Source organism: Microplitis demolitor, chromosome 3, assembly GCF_026212275.2.
Source record: "Microplitis demolitor isolate Queensland-Clemson2020A chromosome 3, iyMicDemo2.1a, whole genome shotgun sequence".
Lineage (NCBI taxonomy): Eukaryota > Metazoa > Arthropoda > Insecta > Hymenoptera > Braconidae > Microplitis > Microplitis demolitor.
In genome coordinates, this window is record NC_068547.1 from 23513668 (window position 1) to 23537756 (window position 24089).

At 36.7% G+C, this 24089-nt stretch overlaps 1 protein-coding gene across 1 annotated transcript in view; it reads right to left on the reverse strand.

The window, feature by feature from the left end:
* The window catches only part of LOC103571617 (dachshund homolog 1), a 137660-nt gene that overhangs the window by 22842 nt on the left and 90729 nt on the right, over nucleotides 1–24089 (reverse strand). Inside the window, exons 8-9 of the mRNA XM_014442825.2 lie at nucleotides 23724–23951; nucleotides 9018–9101 (exon numbers count right to left, since the gene is read on the reverse strand). Of these exons, the coding sequence (XP_014298311.1) occupies nucleotides 9018–9101; nucleotides 23724–23951 (312 nt within the window). The remainder of the gene's footprint in view (nucleotides 1–9017; nucleotides 9102–23723; nucleotides 23952–24089) is intronic.

Genomic DNA, 24089 nt, shown 5'->3' on the forward strand with positions numbered 1-24089 from the left:
GCGAGAAGCGTTAGTGCAGGAGAGCTAACACGCTGGAATAGGAGGAATAGAAGCGTGGACATCAAGTCCAGCGAGATAGCGATATGCGTGTGCATACAGGCGTCTCGAGCACCTCCGCCTTCGCCAGCGGAGGCATCATAATCACCACTGCCATGCGACAGTAGCTCGTCCATTGGAGCTCGTGGGTATGTGTATCCGTCAACATAAACGGTGTATCGATATGCAAAGACCGTGATAATCGATCGACGCATTCCTTGAGACGGAACGACCACGCACGCTTTTAATTCACGCCACAGGGGTCACGTTATAATGCAAAGCTTTTATATCTACATATATATGTATCCGTACATGCCGGCTTCAATAACAAAAACTCTTGTACTTTTTTTATTTTGCGTAATTGGAACCTCTTACGCTGCAAATCGCTTTTGTCAAGGAATTCGTCACGCGGTTCGTCTGGGTTTGAAAATACGGCGAATCATTTTCTATATATATATATATATATGTGGAACAAGTTTTATGGAGAGGATGATAATTTCAAGGAGCAATAGTAGTACGTAGTAGTCATGCATAAATGATGTTGGTGTTGGTATAGGATGGGGTGGAGAAGAAGACACAGAAGGATACTGCAAAGCAGTTCGTTTGCCGTCCATCGGATGTCTGAGTGGAAACGATAATGGCTGCTATTAACGAGCCGCGGCGGGTGCCAAGGCACCTGGGCCCAAAATATCACCGCAATTAATGCAATTACAGTTTACAAGTACTCAAGTTGTAGTTGTAGTTGTAGTTGTGAGTTTCTCAAGTGATACTACCACTACATTAATAATTCAGACCTGCAAGCCATTACTTTGTTACTCATTTGTGGCTGAAAAAATTTTACACTCAAAATAATTTAATTTTTTCTCTCAAAGAAATGAATTTTCGGGATCAAATGAACGTAAGGGTTGTCGGGGTTCTGAAATGTCTCCTCCCATTACCGAGTGATGCTCGGGTGTGTCTGGCAGGAGCACGCTCTCGGCGGTTGCGGTCGGCGTAATTACGGAAAGACCCTTGGATCGCATCGCGCGAAACCGCGAACGTCTTAGCTCTCGGCGTCTTAAGCTCTCGTCATCTCATACTACAGACTAAGATATACATATATATATATAGATATACTTACTCAACGATTTTCTCATCTAACTCCCTCTAAGGGTTCACTTGTTCCCAGTACCCCGGCCATCAGTTACTCAAACTCCTAGGAATTGCCCGAATACCGTAATTGCCCGGATCAAGAGATTTCGTCCGAAACTCGTATAACAACTCACGTATAGCATCTTTACTCGAATTCTAGCGCAACAAACTCAAAGTTTCCTCTGATTAAATCCATTATCAAATAATTATAATTAAAGAAAATGGAACCCGCTATTTACAAACATCCCACCGAAATGATAAGCAAATTCTGTTAATTTACCGAAATGAGTCTGTACTCCAAACAAATGATAATTCGATGAAATATCTGGTGATTTCGGGATTAACAGATGACTCAGTCATATTAACGACAGACAACTACAGGCTTAAACGTCCATATAAGCACGGGGATCAAGTAATTACTATCGCGCCATCATCGTCATCATCCAGGAGGCTTCAACTGCACGCATTTTCCCATGTGGTTGTGTTGACACGAGGCATATTGCTTCTCCTCCACTTCACTCTACTCTGTTCTACTCTATCTCTACAATATACTCTGCTCTCCATAGAATATCCATCGGAGTTTATTAGATTGCAACAATCATTCTGATGATTACAGCCGAAAACATCATAATCGTTAACGTGGATGTATACGACATCAATGATAGTCATGACTATGGACCATTGCCGTTTATATTGCTGGTGATCAAATCGCGACGCAATTTCTATCACACCAGGGTGCTGCGAATATGTTCCCTTGATATTCGCTGCTCGATGGCATTTATCATTTAACAATTTCAAGAGTTTATCGACCAAAAATACTTATATATATGTTGACAATTATTGAATGCCACAATAAAGAAGTAAAAATAGCTGAGTAGAATGAAGGGTATTATTGGTATTAATAAATAAAAGTGATGGATAATGTGATAGAGTAATAATGATAAATATGCTTACGGCATAATTCTGAGGAATAAGAAGAGTTGAGATGGGGTGAGATGGGGTGAGAGTCTAAAAGCTACTAGGGAGGATCAGGGGTATGAGGGTAAGCCCGTTTACTGCCAATAAGGGAGGCATGCATAATAGAAACCGTCGGGACAGTGGAAACAGAAACACCAGGCGAAGTACCATTCAACCCGAAGCAACATCCAAACAGTACAACTATAGTTTCGTATACGAAAGAGAAGACCGACAGTGAGACTTTAAGGGGATGCTACTTTACGAGGACTTGCAGCAGCATTAAGAGCCTCTTGAAATCCTGCTACCCTTATACTACTCTCTCTTGCTCTCCTGTATCCGCATTCCTTTCATAAAGTACGTCAGCAAAAATACATTATGCATAATTCATTATTAGTTGTTTAATTATTCACGGGAAAATATCTTTCATTTATATTTTTATTGGCTTTTTTTTATCTTCATGAAACGGCAAGTAAATTCCTTGTAATGTAGGATGCGTTTGTATCAACTTGTATGCTCCAGGCGAATTCTTGTCTCCGTATCGTATTGACTCGTACATGAAAGCTTTTAGTGCCGGGTATAAACGGTCGCAATTCCCTAAATTTCATCAAAATTCCGTGGATCCCAAAATATAGCAACGAGTCTTGTGACAAAGGTGCCAATGAAATATATGCAAATGTTTTCATTCAGAGAGGGGATGTGTTGTTAAAGTGGGAGGCAATGTAAATAAATGTTAATATCCATGCATGCTGTATTCCCAGTTAGAGTCTGTGCCTGTTGGCGAGCTGGTATTTCTTACATGCTTTGTTTATTATAGTTATCCCGACGTTCATTATTATGAAATACGATTCGACGGGCATTCGAGAAGACCTTCTTTGCCCTCGTCTCCACCTCCACCTCAGCCTTTGCCTCTGCCTCTACTTCTACCTCTTCAAGTCCAGGTTTAAAGTTGGCTCTGCACATACGTCGACATCCCACTTTATTTATATCCTCTAAATGGATTTTATTCAAACAATTACTCAATTAAATGCTTATTCAAAAAGCTGTAAATTATTTTATCGTAATTTTTTCATCAACTCTACAAAAAATAAAAAAACTGTAAAAATTTAAATAGCTGATTTAATAAATACTGTAGACTGTAATTTTATTTATAAAACTTTCTTTAACTCGCTTGACTTGTTCGTGAATATTTTTACTTATACCCAACAGGCTGTATTATTTCATTATATTAAAGAGAACGAGAGAAGTAGGAGAGAAAAGATATTGTAGCCAAGCTACCCGTCCAGGGAATATGTATCTATCCGTCTAACCGAGTAATTTAGCCCGTGGCGCAAGAAATACGCCAGGACTTTTTGTATGAATTCATTAGCAATAAGCTCCTATACTATTTACCTAAAAACATTCGGGTTTTTAAAAAAACAACTACTTGGAATAATTATCTGAAGAAAATTATAAATCCGAGCGAAGGGATAGAGGGGAAACTGGGCAGGGTGGGCCAGATTCAAAATTTGGTAAAAAAAATGGACCGTTGTGCCCCGATCTCTGTTATATATGTAATTTAATAATGTGAGACTGATGATAAAAAATAAAATATATGAACAGAGTAATATATTAATATTGTCTGAACGCATTTTTTCTTGAGCCGATTATCTGTTAATACTTGCGAGAGAAAGAGATAACATGCGAGGCGTGTGCAATCTAGTGTATTACCGATGTGCGTCTATTTTTACGTAAGGGGTTGGTGTATCCACGGACGCGTTGCCAACCGTAATACAGCCACCGAGACAACGACAGCGCTGAAAGAGTGTGGAAGAGAGAAGAAATACATGTTGTAAGCGTGTGTGCGAGTGTGCGAATGAGAGCGAGAGTACTGGCGTATACAATGCATAAACGCTCGCCCGAGGGCGCATCAGCGCATTAACAATTATATTACGGAAGCTCACTGTTATGCGCCAACGAATTCATATACGCGTGCGAAGCTGCCAGAGAGATACCAGAGACGAGAGTCGATGAGAAAACGAGTCTACTCTTACAGCCAGCGCGCCCTCGGGGGCCAAAGGGCGAGCTCAAGGGTTCTAACCTCACTTAGAATTGCTCAAAAAATATCTACAACAATCTCTACATGTTCGCAATATTTTTGCTACACGATGTCATTCTTAGTTTTTATTTCAAGTGATCAAAGAGTCGACGATAGCCACCGTCAGGACGGAATAGTTGTTACAGGAGTTGAACCAGGACTTAATTAAACAGCTAGCTTAGTTCACAAAGTGACCGCGTGGGTAGAGTTGCGTGTGTTGCTAGAGAGAAAGCTCGAGACGCTGGGACGTGTAAGGGGTGGTCAGGTTGTGTGATACTGGACAGAAACACCAAATTTTGATATCACTAATGAACAATTAGTTATAAAATTCATGGGTTATGAAAAAACGGTAATTAACATTCAATTTCTGAGGGAGGTTTTAATATAAATGAACTTTTTTATGTTTCCTGGATGTTTACCCCTGGAAAGGAGCTAATTTAGCGGTTACTTTTTTCTCTTGGCAAGCTTTGAAGGCAAGTGCCGCGGTCGGTGGCGACCCCGGGTCATGTTTAAGTGTCGAGGGTGTCATGGAGGACCGCGGAGAGCTACTGCACTACACTGGTTGATGGTGTAACCCTTGGATGTGTATCAGTGGCGAAGAAAAGAGCCAAAGGGAAAACAAGAGACGTCCTTTTACCCCTGGTGGTGTCGTTATAAAACGACGTACAAGGAATCCCTTTGTCGAGCATACCCATTTGACGTAAACGCTGCTACATATACATCTACATCTATATCTACATATATATATATCGGTTGGTCTGTCTTTGCTTATTCAATACATCCTTGTATTCTGATTCACTGAATCTTTGTATACGTACAGATTCGGCTGCACTGGGCACAATAGACTGGACTAGAGTTGACCATGGGAATGAGTTTGAGTGTGAGCAAGAGTAAGGGTCGGTTGGTTTCGCTACTGGACTGCGAAAGCAAGTGACAACAGTGGACAAACATTAGGAAGCTTGCTTCGATCTCTTGGTTATGAGAATGTAAAAAGGGTATATTGGTGTTGGTATTGCTGTTGGCGAATAAGTGACTGAGTGAAAATGAAAGGGGCGAAGGGGTTGAGGGAGTAGAGTGGAATGAGAGTGGGTTTATGACGAGCAACCGTTTATACCCAGTGGACCCTCTTTGTGGCAGTTTAGCGTTTCATGTCCTATTCCGACTCATTGGAAATTAAGGAGTGTACCCGGAGAAAGCGTAAAGGGAAATGGGTTTGGGATAAAAAGAACCCAGTAATGTCTAGTGAGAATGAAATAAAAGGGATTCAAAGAGATGTGGATGTAAAAGATACCTTTTGTGTTTCTTCCATAAGACTTTTTTATATTTCCGTAATTAATAATTTAAAAAATAATTGTTGCTGTTGCTGCTGTTGTTGTTATTAAATGTACAGGGAATCTTTTAGCGCGACTTAAAATTTAGTTAGCGAGAAAACAAGAGAACAGAATGGGAATCAGAGGGTTGGAGTCCCCTGGGTCCCAATTACACTGACACCCGATCCTGGCATTACCGCCTGGCTAATTCGAGAGGGTGACTCCATGTCCGTGTATAAATCTCAGTCTGGTTGATTGTGCAGTTACTGTAGATACTGTAGATATTATAGATATATACATGGACATGTCTGTGCAGATACTGCGGACAGAGGCGAGGACAGTGGTTGCAGAGGATTAAAGGTGAATGACGTGGTGTCAAGTCGCGGTTTCAATGGAGATAATAAATACTGAAAGTTGAATGTACGATAATTTAAACTTCCTCGACTCAAACTCAAACTATTGCTGTGTTTATATTTTTTAACACTGGCTAGCTTACAGCTATACAGGGATCCAGTACATAATTTAAGTTTAAAGACTTGACTGGCAAGATAACTTTGAAGTTAAAGGACAAAGTGCATGGCAAAGGATTCCCTTGGAGCGTCTACAAAGTAACAAAATGGTTTAGCTGGTAATTACATCGAAGCCGCAGCTCCTTGTAAACTGTCGATGTTTGTGGAGTTACTGCAACCTGGTGCCTAGTTCAGATGCTTGTTTGCCTGGCTGCCATCCCGATGTGTGTGTTTATGCTTCTATGCCTGACGTTCATTTACCATCTGCCGTTTTACCTCGGGCTTCCGTGGTTTCGTGTACATCCACCGAGCTTTTTGTTGTCAACATCTTATCCAGATATTGCTCAGCTTCTTAATGTTAGCATGAGCTTTTCAACTCGAAGGTAGAAGAGGAGTCTTACAAACAAGTCAAGTTCGGCGATAAATATCCGGCTTATGATTTTGTCTGTAAGCTTTTCCTTATTTACTCTTTTTGTAATTTAATAGGAATTGCTGATGGTTTATTTCATTCTGTTGATGATTAAAATGCACTGGAAACAATCTAGTATCAAATCCCAAGACGTAAGACAATAAAATTAAAATAATGAATCCCACGGAGGGTCGGGCTTCGGAACCTTTAGCGAAATGTCAGAGAATCTGTTTGCAAAATTTTTCTGCCATTTCAATTGCTCATTCGATTTTATCAATCAAGATGTTAATCTTGATTTATTGATTTTCTATGACGTTTTTATTGAAATTGATGATCATAATTTCAATTACGAGCATTGAAAAGTTCAGGGTGGAGCTGAGAAACAACTCGGACAGCTGACGGTCTCTCACTAGACCATTTGTTGAATCAAGGGTTAAATTATTTTTAGAAACGTCACTTGGTAAATCATAAAATGTAAATGAATAGATTTTAATTATGGAAATTGATGATAAATATTAACAAGCATTTGGTTTTTTTAAAAACACAAACCCGTGAAAGTCTAACAGAGTTAGATATGGGGTCGAAGGGTCTCAGTAAGTTTCCGGAGGCTCGGTCATTTCACGTCTAGCTGTCATATTCATGTATTGACACTGAGTCGGTTGACTAATGGACTGGCTGTTGTCCCAAGCTCGTATTACTACTAGGGGCTAGGTTTTTTTTCGCCAAGTTCCTTCTTTGGCCGTACCACCAATCCAATGGATCTTATCAAATTTACTTTTTGCGAGGCCATAACTCATCACATCACAAAAAAAAAAAAGAAAAAAAAAAAAGAAAAAAAAACAGTATAAAGTCATATCGGGAAATTAGTAAATGTAGATGTCACGTTTGAAAAGTATCGATTCGTGTTCCATTTTATTTTCTAATCCATTTAAAATAGAAAAGTACAATATAATCTATATTAAATATCTAATAGAAGCCTAATGTCCATCAACGTCATTGCAATTCAATCCGTAACCTTCGGAGGTATTAAGATACAACAAAAAAAAAAAAAAATAGTGCAGTCATTGTCGAACCATCAGACACTTGTGTTTTTAAAAATATTTTTTTTCTATATCCACCCTCTGGCTTATTTTCACAACAAAACTTTCGGCTCATCGGCTCGATGAATTCATCAAGCCAATAATTCTTTTGTGGCGTTTTAATTCGCGCGACATTACGACACACAAAATCCCATCACCAAAAACCTTTACCCTGTTATATATATTTATCTCTTCTTTTTTTTTCATTATATTATTTTTTGCTATCGGAAAACACTTGGTGACGTTTGAAAAATGAGTATTTTGTGGCATAGAAATATATATAACGTTTAAAAAAAAATCTAAAAGTCTCGAGTCATCGATCTCGGATACTGTCGATCCGTTTGTCAACTGCGTTTGCGATATGAGGGAGAAAAAGACTATTCTATGGCTAGTATTACCTCCAACCAGTTATCCCTCACCCTCATATTTATCCTCATCCTCACCCTGATACTCATACTCGCTCTAAAAAGTACATATCCACCATCAGCAGACTATCACAGCAGCCCCTTTAGGCTCGTGTATCCAACGAGTTATCCGACACGTATTGTCACCAGCCATATTTTATTTACGACTTTGTATTGCGCCCACGCTGAATCTCTAATGCCGCTCCTACAGTCTAGATTCTGCGGACAAGCTATGACACTTGATATTCGAACCGACTATACAACGCGTGGGTTACACCATAAATCTTTTGTTTTGTTTTTCCTTTTACCAAGACAGCATCCTCAAGTCATTTAGGTTTTACGTTTTAGCTGATTGAAGACATCCGGAATGCGACTAAATTATTGGATGAGCGAGTTTCGGGTCCGGAACAAGTTTTGCTCTGAGAGAAGGGTCGAGCTTAAAGCCCTGGTCAAAGGAACCAGCCCATAACACACGAGACAACTATTCTATTACCAACTGACATCCGATACAAAGTTGGTTGAGCGATCACGGCCTTTGGCTCGTTCTGTTCCTTCCTTCCATTACTCTGAGGATCCTAAGTCGCAGAACTGAATAAGGGTGATGTGATGCTGCTACCAAGTACCAGACTACATACAGCCAGTAGTTATAGTCATAGTCCTGTAGCAATAGTTAGAGGCAAAGCTGCTGCTGCTGCTGCTGTTGTAGCATCTCTTAGACGATACGGTGCCGTGGAAAGAGAGAAAACATCAACACTGAATAATAGGATATGCGATAGAGTAGCAGTGTCTCATAGGATGCGGATGCCCAGAGACTTTATAGCTCAGTGTCTCTACGGCTTCTTGATTTATTACCGAGTTAACCCCCCGAGTACTATGAAACCCGTTCGAGACATTCGATACCCCACACGACTATACTCTTATCCGTCATCCTCGAGTCTCTTCCCAACCCAGTCGATTATTACCTCGCGAATCGAACTTACTGGTCCTCTTCTCTCCGAACGGTTCCATACGCCCTCTCATCATCAGATAACTTTGCGCGTAACGTCTCGAGGATCGATACTTTCAAAACAACTACATCTATATCTAGTATACTGTACTCTGTACTTACTTCTTGTCTTCTGTTCGTCCTGCAGTTGCCGGTCCAGACTGTCCTTGACTTCCCTTTCTCTCAGCACATCCATCTTGAGCTCAGCTGAAAAATAAAAAAGGAGAAACAGAAATTAGATCAAGTGACTTTTTAAATTAACAAATTGGTTAAATTAAATTACGAGAGAGGGAAAGAGAGCCTAGTTAAATTATTAATAAACGAGGGTTGCAAGTTAATTTTAAGTTCTGGAGGTCAATATAATTTGACAATAGGGCTGTAGCTGGATGATTGGGTGCGTGTCCAGCTGATCGAACTCGAAAATGTCGAGAATATCGCACGGTTAGCTGGCTTCGTGATTAAATTCAACGATACCCATAACGGAGCTCGCATAGTTACCTCTAATAGAATTATATTAAGACATGGAAATTATACTCGATCTCTTGTTCTTCTTCTAGTCCATGTTCTTGTCGGCTTTCTCTGCAAAGTATCTTAGTGTTCTAGGGAAGTTAGTTGGTACCTTGTAATACGACCAATTTCCATCTCTGTTTCTATCTCTATCTCCGTTTCTATCGTGATCGTTAGTTTGTTATACGTCGGTGCTGTACTTTACTCTGTTCTTGGGTCCCCCAGGGAGCCACCACGCTAAATTAGCCATTTCGAATCTCAGCGAGGGTCGTTAGAAACGACTACATCTACAACTACTTGCTACGAGAACGGTCGAAGGAACGCGAATAATATTTCCGTTGTTCTATTAACTTCAAACTGATTGACGTCAAGTGAAGAAAGCTCCTGTCTTGTAGATTTAAATTCAAATCAATTAGCAATTAACAGGGCTAATTAATTTCGACTGCTAATAATTATTTATTACAATAAATAATTCATTTGACAAAGTAATTAGTATCGAAACAGCTGAAATCACTTTGCCCTCGTAAAATTTTATAAAACGTTTCTGGGATCTAAATCAAGCTAATTCGGGTTTGCGGAAAGTTAAAAATGATAAAAAAATTTACAAGGGTATCATCGGTCTTTTTCTCTCGCCCTATTTTTCCGGTCTCTTGTGTTGGTACGTTTTATCGAGAATTCGCCCTTCCGAGTGCGTCCAACGATCCTCAAATTACGTCCGGGGGTAATGAGCCGTACAACTCGTAACGCACGACATTTTCGCAGCCTATAAGCTTCCCAGTCTCTTTGCTCTATCGCTTATCGGTTTATCAATTTAACAATATACGTCATTTAAGTGCCTCCATTATCTAAATATCATTTTTATTATCATTAAAACAATAAAAATAATTTTTTAAACAGTATTACAAAATATTTCATAGCTTTTTGATGCATTTTACATTTTTTTCATTTGAATAAATGCTTAATAGATATTTTTGCTATCGAACATCGCTGATCCGCAGGATTAAATTTTAAAAAATTTTTAATAGAAAAAAAAAGAAGTATCGATATGTGAAAAATTTATAACGCTATTTGCAAAGTATAAATTTTGATCCCGCTAACTCCGGGGGGCGTTATGAGTATTAAATTTGAATACTAACCAGAATATATAAACTTTATCCATGGTCTCGTTATTGCCAATTTCAAACATGTTTCGTTCACTTTGTACGATCGTTTATATTATTATCCATTTCTCTTTACTCAAACTCATTCATCCACAACTACAATCCTTGTAAAAATATAATACATAAATTACAACTCATTAAATTTATCATCAAAAGTTTAAACTATCGATTAAAATTTGTATTTTTAAATTTTTAACGTCACGTAATTCAATTTAATTGTAAAAAAAAAAAAAAATAAAAATGAGCAGAGTATGCATCGAAGTTTGCGTGAAAAATAATTTAAAATAATGAAAGTGAGAAAAGAATATTGAAATAACGTCTTGAGCATTAAAATTTCAAGGATTAATATCTCGGCATCGCCTCGTTAGACTTAATGCCCTGGTCCACGGTGGCTCATGTTTAATTTTATTCTGTCGCGACGATGGTATGCACCGTTACGGCACCCTTGTGGCCCAACGTCTTCACTTTCATCTCTCATCTCTTATTTTTATTCTCATTTTCAGTCTCAATCTTGCTCTCATTCTCTGCAGAATGGTTATACTCCTTCTTAATGTTATCACCCCACATCTACTCAGTCATAACATCAAAGTCATAGACATTATTCTTATTTCAATTACGAGCTAGTGGTTACCGCGGTCTCGCGTCATAAACCCTGAATAACTTTAAGAACTCGAGTAACAAGAGAGTTACATTTAAGGAGGTTTATTTAAGCGACAACTGTCTGTGAGCAAGAGAAGCCAATTAATATCCAATGAGTCGTCGATTTTAATAATCCACCTCATCATTAATTACTCTTTTCCAACCCCCCACTTTTATCGTCATCGCTGCTTATAAATTGAGTCTACAGTTTCCACAATTCATAGAAACTGCTGAGCTTCCGAAGCTCTAATTAAATTTAAATGCTAATTCCTATATTTATTTCGGTGATGATTAATATTAATCAAGTAGATGATTGATTTGTGGTCTTATTCATCGATTTTGATATGGAAGACACAAATATAGACACAGTGATATTGACAGACAAGCTTGTGTGCATGACATACACTTATAACGTGTGTACAACCTGAGATATTCTCCGCACATATTACCCGAGGGGGTTTACTCCCAGAAACAACAACCGTGTCAATTGCTTCAGGCAACGATCCTCGTTTTCCCAGTAAATGTATATTCATTTTTTATTTATTTTTTTTAATCATAATAATAATAATAATATTTTTTTTATGCATTACCTAATTTAGAAATTTTGAAAAATATGATACTGTGAGGACATGTGAAAGTATCGAAATTTTTCCCGCGCATTGTAAAATATACTACTCGATAGCATGTAAATGAAGTGCAATTTTTACTGACAACCTAGTCAAAATTTAGATGTCCTTACAGTACCCTTATGGGTAATTTTTACTCAAAAATTATCTGTATATATGATATTTGTCAGTCTTTTGGAAGAACGCTAGCATATAGAAGTGAAGGAAAAAATTTTTTCCTCAACATCGAGCCGTGAATCGAAATTTTCTATCGATTTTTTATAGGGTTTTTTTAGACAATGATCCTGATAAAAATTTTGACCGTGGGATGTTTCGAGGCCTCGGGAGTAATAATTAAATACTCAAATCGAAATTACTCCCACTAATCGATTAGTTTTCAGACAAATCTACTCTTTATTTTTTTATTTTTCAAGGATCAGAAAATATTTAATTAAAAATATTATAAAAATATGAAATTGAGATTAAGAAGGAATATAGGCCTGAATATATCATAAATTTGTCAAAGTAATCTTGTATAATCCTAATGTCGTAGTATTTACCTAAGCAAAGGAGGTCTTTACTGTGTACTATATAAGGGGAAGGCGAGTTAGGATATTATTGTTTCTACCCTTTAATGCTATAGTTGAATAACGATTAAGTACTTGGAAGTTAGTAGCAGCCTTTGGGCGCAATTACCTCCCTGATATTTTATTGTCACTCACAAAAATAATCGCCGTCTCTATTGGCTTTAAGCTTTAATTTATTTTTGCTAGCAACTGGGTCATTTTTTTGCTGCATTCTAAGTGTTTTTAAAACGGCAAGATTAAAAATGTAGATAGCAGACTCGGGAGAGGTTGGGAGGAATCTGTCGGTTAGCTGATATCGACACTGACATTGATTACCTCTCGATAATTAACGATGCAACGGTGGTAATAATTTCTCAATGTACTGAACCCGCGGGCGGTATAAGGAGACTTAGTGCTGAGGACTTGTTTTAATATTGAGATTTCCTGAGAATATTTTAACCAAGTTTCCAAAGTATACATTATTATTATTATTATTATCATCAGTATGTTGAGGAGAGTTAGTCGCCGAGAATAGTATATTGTGTTGAGGGTCGCATTATAAGCACCAGTCAATAATTATTCGTCCGGGATTTACTCCCCGCGAGAATAAGGACTTGCGAGTTGTTGTAGCCAGGTTTCCCTCCTCTGGGATTTAAGACGGACTTAGGACTTGTTCCGGTCGCTGACCACTTTGCTTCCCATTAACCATTAACGGATTTCCACAAAATAGGATTAGATATTAGCATCCGCCCAAAGAGCTAAGTTTAAAGTGACTAAGTACAAGTATTTTCAATTCATCTTAGTTACTATTTACTCTTTCCTCATATTTGTTATCGTAATTAATCACAAAATATCATGGTAATATTGAGTTATTGAAACATAAATTTCGTTGATTTTAATGAAAATTTGCGTAAATTATTTTTACCCGAGTTACTGAATTTTTTTAAAAACATTTTTACTTGGAAAAAAAAAAAAAAAAACCCTATTCTCGAGTTATTAAATTATGTGTACTCACAATATAAAAATTTGAAATGTTATTGTACATAGAAGGCATAGAGGTAATCACAGTAGCTTTTAACTGATATAACGTAATAAAGAGTTTTGTGAACGTGTCTGCCATCTGCCCGAGTATTAAAACCTGCACGCGTACAAAACACATACCTATTGTCCGCGTGTTTGAATTATCTTTATAAAAAAATATAAAGTGCACTTTTACTATGCAGAGCCCACAGATAATATCATTAAAACAAACAATATGTATAAACATATACTCCGTAGCTTTAATTCAATTCAATTTCACTTAATTCAACTCAATACATTCAATGATGAAATGAAAATACAAAAGAAAAACAAAAGTTTTTAAAATTTATTTAACACATTTTATGTCAAGTATATATGTATATATATTTAACGGGGATTTAATGTGTTAGACTAATCTCGGAATTTTTGTTGGCAATAAAACGAGGATAAAAATAAAAGGTACGAAATAGCTTTTCGATATCGACAGAGGTCGCGGCACCTTGTGCATCAGCTTGCACAGGTTTCCTATATCCTACAGAATATACCTCAGCCTATCCAAGTAACCGAGTCAGAGAGAGAGAGAACGAGTGAGTGAGTGAGGAGAATAAAAGGGCCGAGAGTTTGTTGCGAGACGAAAGATACCACCGAGAGCCTTTTCACGTTTTGCGATAGCTCGCAGACAAAAAGAGCTTGAATGGGTACGGGTATCCATACACGAGTTATTGGCTGCTCAATAAAAGTCTCAGCCACCCTGAAGAACATATTTTTTTCGATCAGATCTCCTCTTAAATTATTTAATTAAATTTTTCATTTTTTAACTACGCTCTTTACAATATTACTTTAAAACTTTTTACACTACAGTACAAATAAAGTTTGATAGTGAAATTGATAACGAAAAGCAAACTTAATAATGACAGAACACGACTAAAAAGAGGAAATTCCGTGTGATATATTTAACTCTTTTAATTTGTTACCTTTTCTTTATAAACTTTTTTTATTTTTTTTTATTACGAGCTTAGCTGTTGGCACATAACGAGGTACTGCCACGACGTCAGATCGTTATCGTTATTACGAGTGCAGCTCGTATGCACGTCTGTCCGTCAAGTCTACTCGAGCCATGCGAGCTCTGAATTGTTTGCATACATACAGGAACCTAACTTGGGGTGCCATGGACTACATACATATGTATATACATATATATAGATCTACAAAATACTAGTAAGACGCAATTTATGTAGTACGAGCGTCGCGAGGAAGTATATCGCGTGCGCCGGAAATGGCACGCGTTGTAAAATCCTAGCGACTTATTCTCTCCAGTTCCGTTTTATTTATGTTTTTTTTTTTTTTTTTTTTTTTTAAATTGTTTTCTGTATCGTTATTTCATTATTTTATTTCTTACACTTTTTTGTAAAACACTCGAGTAATTTTATGATTTAACTGGATCCCTTCCACTTGTCACTCGCTCGTGGTCCGTAATTAACAATTATTTTAATTAGTTGGCATCATATCTTGATCTTTACACTCCGGCGAGTCGACTACTCTCGATATAATGCGAAAACAGAAGGATAAATGAAGAAATAAATAAAAGTTTAAAATTAAAGGATATATAAATGTATGAGAGGAATAGAAAAATAAGGCGAGAGCGCAAACGAACCGGGAGTTATAGACACGCAAATTGTTTTACAAGATAAGTAAAAACGGACGAGGAAATAAACAATCGTATTCCGGTGGATAATTGTTAATAAATTAAATATATGTTTTAAGTAATTGCGAGTTTAAATAATTTATACTCATTGAATCCTAATATATATATGTAGTTTCTTTATTTCCTCTCAGCTTTGATGCATTTGTATTATTTTCTTTTTATGTTTTTGTTCTTTTTACTCTCATCCTTACCCGGAGCTTCGCGGTCGTAAATAACTGTCCGGTATAATAAGACATCACCCAAGGATGCCGCGCACCTACACCCCAATACCATCTTTATGGACAAGATAGTCGGAAGTTGTTCTAATTTTTTTTATCTATACATTTCTTCTGTTTGAGAAAACTTATAATCAATTTTTAGTTATTTTGAATTCTAATTACCGCGTGGTTTTTATTTTCATTAATAAAAAAGTCGAGTAAAAGTGCCATGTATGGAGATTTTATTTTGGTTACTTTAAATAGTATATTTGCCCGCGGGTTTTAAAAAACCAGGAAAAAAAAAATTTACTAGATTACGACTTATTGTCATATTTTGAAATTTTGACTCTGCATAAAAACGAATGGAAAAAAAAATTATGCCTTACTTTAATGAAATTTTAGTTGATTAGAAAAAACGGGCCCAAATTTAGGTCCGGGAAAATTAAAATAAAATATATATATATTCACATGCGATTTGAAAAAAAAATTAACATATAATTCAACTGTTAGAGCGATACAAAATACCCGAAGCACAACGGGCCAATTAAATAAATTTTTTTCACGCACTAATTAACAGACGGTTTTGAATCAAAATATATTAACTTTTCGGTGAAAGAAAGTCTGCTTATATTTTTAAAAAATCAAAATTTCGATTTTTTCCAAAGACAATTTAGTGAATTACATTAATTATCAATAACCATAAACAAGATATCAAGCCTGCGCAGAAAAAGGATTTTTTGGTGTGAAAAATTTTCACTCACCCCAAGAAATCCTTTTTTTCTGTGTTCAGAGATTAAGGATTTTAAAAAATAATCTCAGATGCTTATCTAAAATACTTGTTTATCAGTTTGACAAATTTCTCACGGTCTATTTAATCTCGTAAATTACATCGTACACTACTTGTTATCAGACACCCGGTTTATTTGATTAGATTATAGGTTTTATGTTTATTGTGATTTTTACAAAGCGAAATAAATTTATCTCGTTAAATTAAAACGGACGTATGCAGAATCTCTTTCTTGAGAAAGTAAATTTTTCCAGATACTGAGCAATTGGTATGAATAATAATAATAATTAAGTAAATTAATAATTGAGTAGTTAAAATGTGTAAGATTTATAAAGAGAAAGTTATAAATTAAAATAATAATAAAAAAAATTTAATTAATTTATTATTATTAAGTGACTTAAATATAAATAGTATTTATGAGTGGGCACAATTACAGAGAACTGCCAGGCATAAATTTTAAAAAAATCCATCCAATCGTTTATTGCGGCTTTAATTAATTATCCGAGAAACACAAATATATACCAATGTATTTATATTTGTGTTTATATTTATGCGTTTAAGAGTAATATAAATTAAGTGCACATAAGATTTAAATGGGCAATAAAATTTAAAAAAATTAAAAACCCAATGACAAATAATTTTAGTCTACATGTAACACAATATTTGTTTGTTTGTATATATTTATATACAATGTAGTAAAGGAAAGTCGTTAATGACACACATGAAAGTTAAGTAGAAAATTAAATGGTTGTTTTTTATTGCCGGTAAATTATTATTTTTATTAGAGTCTCGCTGGCACATCGGCTCTCAGTTAAACTAAACATTATCATTTGCGAAGAGTAATTGGTGAAAGGCTTAATTTAAATATTTATATACATTTCCGTGGTAACAGCAACGGCTTATTGATATGATAAATAATAAACTGTGAGCTGGGCATTCAAAAGATCAGTTAATTAAATAAGAATTGATGTTTGAGTGAGTGAATTTAATTAAAAGGTCATTGGTCATTGACAGTGCAATTAATGGCTCTCATATAGATATATATGAAATAAGTAAAATTTTAAGGAGTCGGAGAGTTGTAAATGTAATGCAACAAATCTAAAAGTCATTATATTTCAGAGATATCCGAATGAGAACACGGAGTATCTGTTGGTGAAGCCCCGGGGGCTTCTTTTATTGTTAAATAAATAATCAAGCGGTTGTTGTCCGTGTTAGCCATAATTTATTATCCACCCTCGACCAAACGAGCCACTCTCGAGTCCTCTCTACACTAGTATATCCATACTCTTAAATTTTCTCATCCTCCCGCCTTCTTATTCTTCGCTTTCTTCTCATCGACTCTTTATTTTTACCTTTCTCACTGCATACGTATCTTAGTCTTTGTCTTTGGCTTTGTTTCTCTCTTTGTCTTCCTCCTGATCTTCCTCTGACGCAGCTTCCTGTCCCACTTCATCTAGTGCATCGGCCCTCGAGCGCACATTTGCTCGGTGCCTTATGCTAAGAGCCCGTTGGTTTCTTTAATTGACAATCCCGTATAGCTCTCGTGCAAGAGTTAGTCGTGCTCACATACAAGAGGTGGGAACCGACAACAGCAACAACGAGCCTCCTCCTCCTTCTCCTCCTCTCCTCCTTCTTCTGGCTCTCCGCTCGCTCGCTCGCCAACAAACATCGTATTGTTCTACGCTATTTTTATTTTTATATTTTTATTTCCCGGTCTCGAGCCACCGTGGAATCCACTGTGACACATACCTGCTCGATTTCACCACGTCCAGTTTAAATACTACTTATAACCCGCCAGAAAACTTAAACCAGGAATTAACGAGGATAACGAGCATCCTTTTCTCTCTACAATTATCCAGAGTTTAATTTTAAATCAGACCTTGTTCTTTGCAGTCTACGGATAGTTGTCCAAATATTTATCATATCTAAAAATATTTTTAAAAAATTCATGCACATGCGTAGTAAAAATAAATATTTAATTTTTAAAAAAGATTACCTGCTGACAATAAAAAGTGAAGAAGCCAGTTGCAGTAACTCTCAGTAGCTGAGACAATGTCGGACATGCAGCCGAATTGTCTGACAAAGCCGGACCCTAACCACTAACCCGCATTATTCTATCGACATATGAACGGACATTGCAACCAGCCCGTATTTTAGAACCTCATATACCGAATACAAAATATGCTTCCATCCATCCTCGGTCTCGGTCTCGGTCTCGGTCTCGGACTCGGACTCGATCTTGCTCTGGGTCTTAACTTACACAGCGTATGTTAAACACCCACTAATAAAATACGTCTCACACACAGACAGTGCGCACACATACTGACAATTTGTTGCGGCGATTCGAAAAGCTTCTGAGTTATAAACGTGTAACGGCGTGTTAAGCACGGGGGGCTCAAGTCTCGGGGGCTCTGGATCTAAAACATACATGCTCGGTCTTTCAGTTAAACTTTAAAATCCAGTTCCAGCCCGAGTCACAAGCCACCGTGAGTTGTATCTCATTCTATTTATGAGATTCATCGGCTTATTTTACTTTTTTATTCCTCAGTCTATTATTTTTACTTCGGCTCGTTTTCTTCCCTCTTCAATTTTTTTTTTTATTTTTGCTCTTCTTCTTCTTCTATTCCATTCTTTTAAGTTAGTCCAGCTCACAGGTAATTAAATATATCTGTGGCTGCGTTAAAGGCCGCCCGATGCTACCTTAACGATTGTCTCTGGGTCAGAGGTCGCGCACGCACACGACGTGGAAATATAGCGCCTAAGGGATTTAAAATCAGGGAACGAAAAAGACAAGAGAGATAATAATAAAAATAAAGCTCGTGTGTGTAACCTCTTAAGGAGTGTATCTTGGGCAAGTGAGCTCTCGCGATCTTACGACTCCCCGTCCACCCCCTCATCCACCGCACATGAGTTCTTCCAATGCCATGGGAACTATTATGCTTATTAAGGTGGAAAGTAATAAATTATAGCTGGCTAATAATGGGAACCGCGAGCGTAATCGATGTATGCAAAGGAAGTTGTTTGTCTGGTCCGAAACGGCCTCTCTCATGGACAAGTCGCTTTCAATATACACATGCACAAATATATATATATATGTGCATTAGCCTCACTCTCAGTGTAGAGATGTTTGGTGGTATATTGATCCTCATATGATGCACAAGTTCTTTTGTTACTCTCACACGTGCATTACTCGCGCTAATTATTATCAAGTTCAACCCACCGTACGTTGATGGAAGACTGATCATTAATATTTAAGCCGTCACTTTGTGCACAAGCTCTTACACACATGTGTCCTCGACCTCTAAATTACGCCCATAAACTTTATTATTTAGTTGATGACTTTTTCTTTCCTTTATTTTATTTTATTGAATAATTTTCCAGCAGAAATATGGATCCAAGATGATTGGATTTGCGGCGTATAGAGAGATATCGACGGCTGTCGGTTTTTATATGCGAGTGGGCAGAGAAGGGGCTCGAAGGATGCCAGGGGTTACCCATAAATCAATCACCAGTGCAGCGTTTGAGTGCGCGGGTTAATAAAAAAATGAAAGGACTTTGAGGATAAGAAGGAGAAAGATAAAGATACCTACCACCGGAGGCTCATCCGCTTATGAATACGCATATTATTTTTCTTCGAGACTTCTGTAGGTGGACGGCCGGATGTTTATATCAATATTTCTGTTTGCTTGTCCGACACGTTTATGCCCTCGTCCTTAGACACAATGAAGACTTTAGAGTTTAACTAAAATATAATTTATAATTTATAATTCATGAACAAATACCTAAATACGGTGTATTGTTTGCTGGATAAGATTAATTTATCTTATTAGCAAACGAGCAGTTCGTTATCATTGGGATCGCACGATCTCAAAACTCGGGAATAAAACGATGAGGATAGAATTTCTTATCGGTATCATTACACGGTGCTCGTGGCATTGTTGGAGATGCTTCTTACTCTCCCTCATTTTATATATTTATAAACAAATATATACATAAGCATGTATCCTGTTCCCATGTATTGAGCCGAGCGCTACCTGAGGTCCCGAGTAATCCAGAGGCAACGCAATGCAACAGCGAGCAGGAACAGTGTCGTCGATGCGATATAATACCAAAAATCCCCAGTGAACCAGTGGGTACTGCCGGAGTCCACTGAAGACTGTGTTGTTATTATCGTTGGATAACTGGGGAGCGGAGGAAAGCAAAAGAGAGTATCTTATTGGCTCCTCCTTTGAAAACACTCCAGCTCGGTTCTTATATTCATCTCCACCCTCTCGGCAGTTACTGCCGGCTACAATTTTAATTAACCCGGTACCGAGTAGCCGATCGCGATCGAATCGGGTGCACGATCTACAAGGAATCTACATAAGATCCTCCACTCGCGGCTACAACTCAATCCAACATATCTTCCTCTCTTTCTCTCCTTCTTTCACTTCTTTCTCTCCTGTAGCTTTTTCTTCTCCTCCTTCTTCTTCGTGTTCACTCTTTACTGGTCTTTCCGCGTCGACTCGTTCCCTCTTTGTTGGGAACCTCGTGGGTCTTCCTTAACTGGCGCTTCTGATTGCCTCCTCCGTCTTAATACACATTTAGCGTTGTTTAATATAACCCGAGGTAGGCCTCTGCGATCCGTGCAGGCCCTGGCTTATCTCTCGTAGGATCGGAGATAGTGTCTCCTCGGTGGCTCGACGGGATGCGGTCATATTGTCTCCCCGAGAGCTAACTCACCTTGGTCGTGCGGCTGCTGGCAGTCCCGGGAAGGCCCAAAGATTAAGAACCAGAAACAAGTAACAGAGGTTTACGGCCAGAGGGAATGAAAGAGGACAGAGGTGTTGTGTGACTCTTGGAGCCAACTTACTTTACCCTCATCCTCATCCTCATCCTCAGACTCAGATTCTGCTTGGTCGCAAGTTGTCTTATTTTTACCTCTTACTCGCTATTCGATAAAGTCCACCCGGCGCATCGACAGGGAGAAGAAATAATTAAGGGGTGAATGCTTAAGAGACAACCTCTTGGGTTACGTGCACCATAATATTATTTTTATTTTCTTATGTTTCCAGCGATTTAAGATTTTAATCGCGAAAAATCGGAGATTGTGTTATTTTATTTATTTTTATCGAGTTAATTTGACGTTTTTTGCTGGTAAGAATCTCGAGCTTATTTGATAAAATATAAAAATAAATAATCTTGAGGATTTAGTAAAATAAAATGTGTATAATCTTTTTATAATGGATGATGGATGCTGGATGTGGATTTAGTGTAGCTAAAACGTATTACGTAATACGATATCACGGGAGATATAAATGAAAAGAAAGGATGGAAAAAAATTAAATAATAATAATAATAAAGGCAAGAAGGAGAGAGAGGAGAGAACGGGCGATTGTGATTCCTCAGAAGCTCGTGATCTGGTACATCGAGGATCTTAAAGTAGACCGCAATATCGCGCGGGGGGTCCGCGACTGAGACGAATATTGTTGATAATATTCTTCGGCTGTCTCTGGAGCCGCTCGTATGTGGATATTGCATATCTCGTGTGTACTCATACTACATTATATGCAGATTGTTTAATATCGTGCATTGGGTTAGACGCACGGACTGTGTGCGGACTGTGGCATGTGCGTAGAAGGGCTGAGTACAAGTAACTCGATAGCTAACTATGTAAAACCATCTGGTGTAAAACGAGCTGGCTCGCTCGAGCATTAAATCGGGTCCTCAATTTTTTTCATTCACTTCTACTAATCTCTGTGTTTTTTATTTTTTTACTATCACTCACTGATAATACAGATTTTTCAGGTGTTGTCTTTCCGCACCCGAAATTTTAAAATTCTTTTTTTTTTTTTCTACTGACATTTTCGAAAAATTTATCTGGTGTATACAAAACAATATACTAAAATATAAAAATTTCTATTCTCTATTTAAAAAATACCCCCCTTAAAATTTGATGTTTCATGCGAAATAATTGGTAATTAAATTATCATAATTTATAAGTCACATACTCAAGCAATCGAAAATGTTAAGAATAACTATTTAAAAATTTTGAATCAAAAAAATATTTACTTAATTAATTTGTTTCATTTGCATTTGCTTTAGTATGCAAACCTATTTCTCAAAGTGTATTGTTTACAATTAATTTTATTATCAACTTTATATCATTAATCATATCAATAATCATAATTATTATCATTATATTTTTTTTTAAGATTAGAATAATTTTAATTAAATAATTACGATCAGATAATAAATAAGTATCTGATTGACTGCTTACATTATTAGTATATATAACATAATTTAGTACAATATAAAAAAAAAAAAATTCCTAACGAATCCGTACATGCGACATGTTGCTAATATTTAGTGACTATGGCAACATTTATAACATTGGCTACTTATATTAATATCATTATTATATATACATATATATTAGGGGTCTGCGAATGTGTAAACTCACAAATTATTGTTATCGAATAAAATCGAAATATTCGAACCAAATAATTTGAATTTTTCGAATGAGATAGTTCGATTCGATTTGTATACCCCTAATACATATATATACTTAAAAATAATAATTATAAAACATAAATTTCGTTATCGATCTTGAGGAGCAATGCATCAAGTCTAATATATATATAGAGATATAAATATATGCCGTGACCTTTCAATTAATTATTATTATTAAATATATATATATATATATAAAATATTTAGTTGACTGTAAATCATTAGTGTCGTAAATATATGACATTACATGCATTGTTCATTATCGCTCGATCAGAAGATAAAGTACAATGTAAAACAAAATCAACCGCCAAGATCGATATCGAGAGTAAATATATCGTTTACAACATTTTAAATCTTATCGTTAAAATCACTTAAATAACCGGAAGATTCTTATTATTATCAGTATTTTAATCCTTTAATATTTATATATATTTATTTATATACTTTAATAACATGCTCATTTAAATAAATTTAAAATGACACCAATTAACGCCAACTTCAAACGATATTATAAAATATCTCATTAACCATTCTCGAGATCAATAAAATTATCAAAAAGATAAAGAAAAAAGACCTTCTGCGACTGGCAGTAAATTGTCATCAATCAGTACCAACTCACAAATTTAATTGTTGCGATCGATAAATGCACAGAATTCTAAGACCATTTTAAGAGTGATTGTTAAATGCAAGATAAATATATATGTGTATATTTATATAGACTCATTGTCAGAGTAAAGACCGCGACTATGATACAAAATATAAAGATTCTAGAGTCTTGCGGAGGTCAAAGATCATCCGCAACACAATCTCTATTCACTGATGATTTACGGAATTGCGATACGATCGATCGACCTCTCGTTCACGTGGATAACGACACTTTTTCTTTTATAATTAAATAATTTGTCATTGTTATAAAGTTAATTTACCGTGAGCTAGCAAAATATAAATTATATGTCGGACTCGACAAACGAGAGATCGATCGGTTAAAACAACCAGTAGATGGTTGATATAATGCGAGTTTAATAGTAATTTAGTTGCTGTTGTAGCAATAATAATAAATTAGTGTCTCCTAATGTGATTTTGAGACAGTTGGTAGATAATGAAATTGTGGAGAGCGCCCTCAAGTGTCTTAAGAAAGCCCTGCCACTGACCTTTCTCGTAGTTTATTTGCCGTTCCTGCTGGCGTGCATTGTCCGCGGCGACCTTCAGCAAGCCCTGGATATTCCTCAGAAGAGTTTCCGTGCTGGAGACCGAGGGGTCTTGCGCCCCCTGCGACACTGCTACCGCTGCGGAGGCTATTTGGGAGTAGTTCAGTGCCTGCGGTGGACTTTCCGATCCCGGGGGTGGCAGCGGAAGATTTTCTGGGACGTCTGAGAGATCTGAAAATTATTTAAATTATTATTATTATTGTAGATATTTTTTTTTTTTTTTTTTTTTTTTTTTTTTTTTATGACGTATGAGCATAAATAAATTTTTAGGATTTATATCAACAGGTGAATTTCGTGTTAGGCTGACAT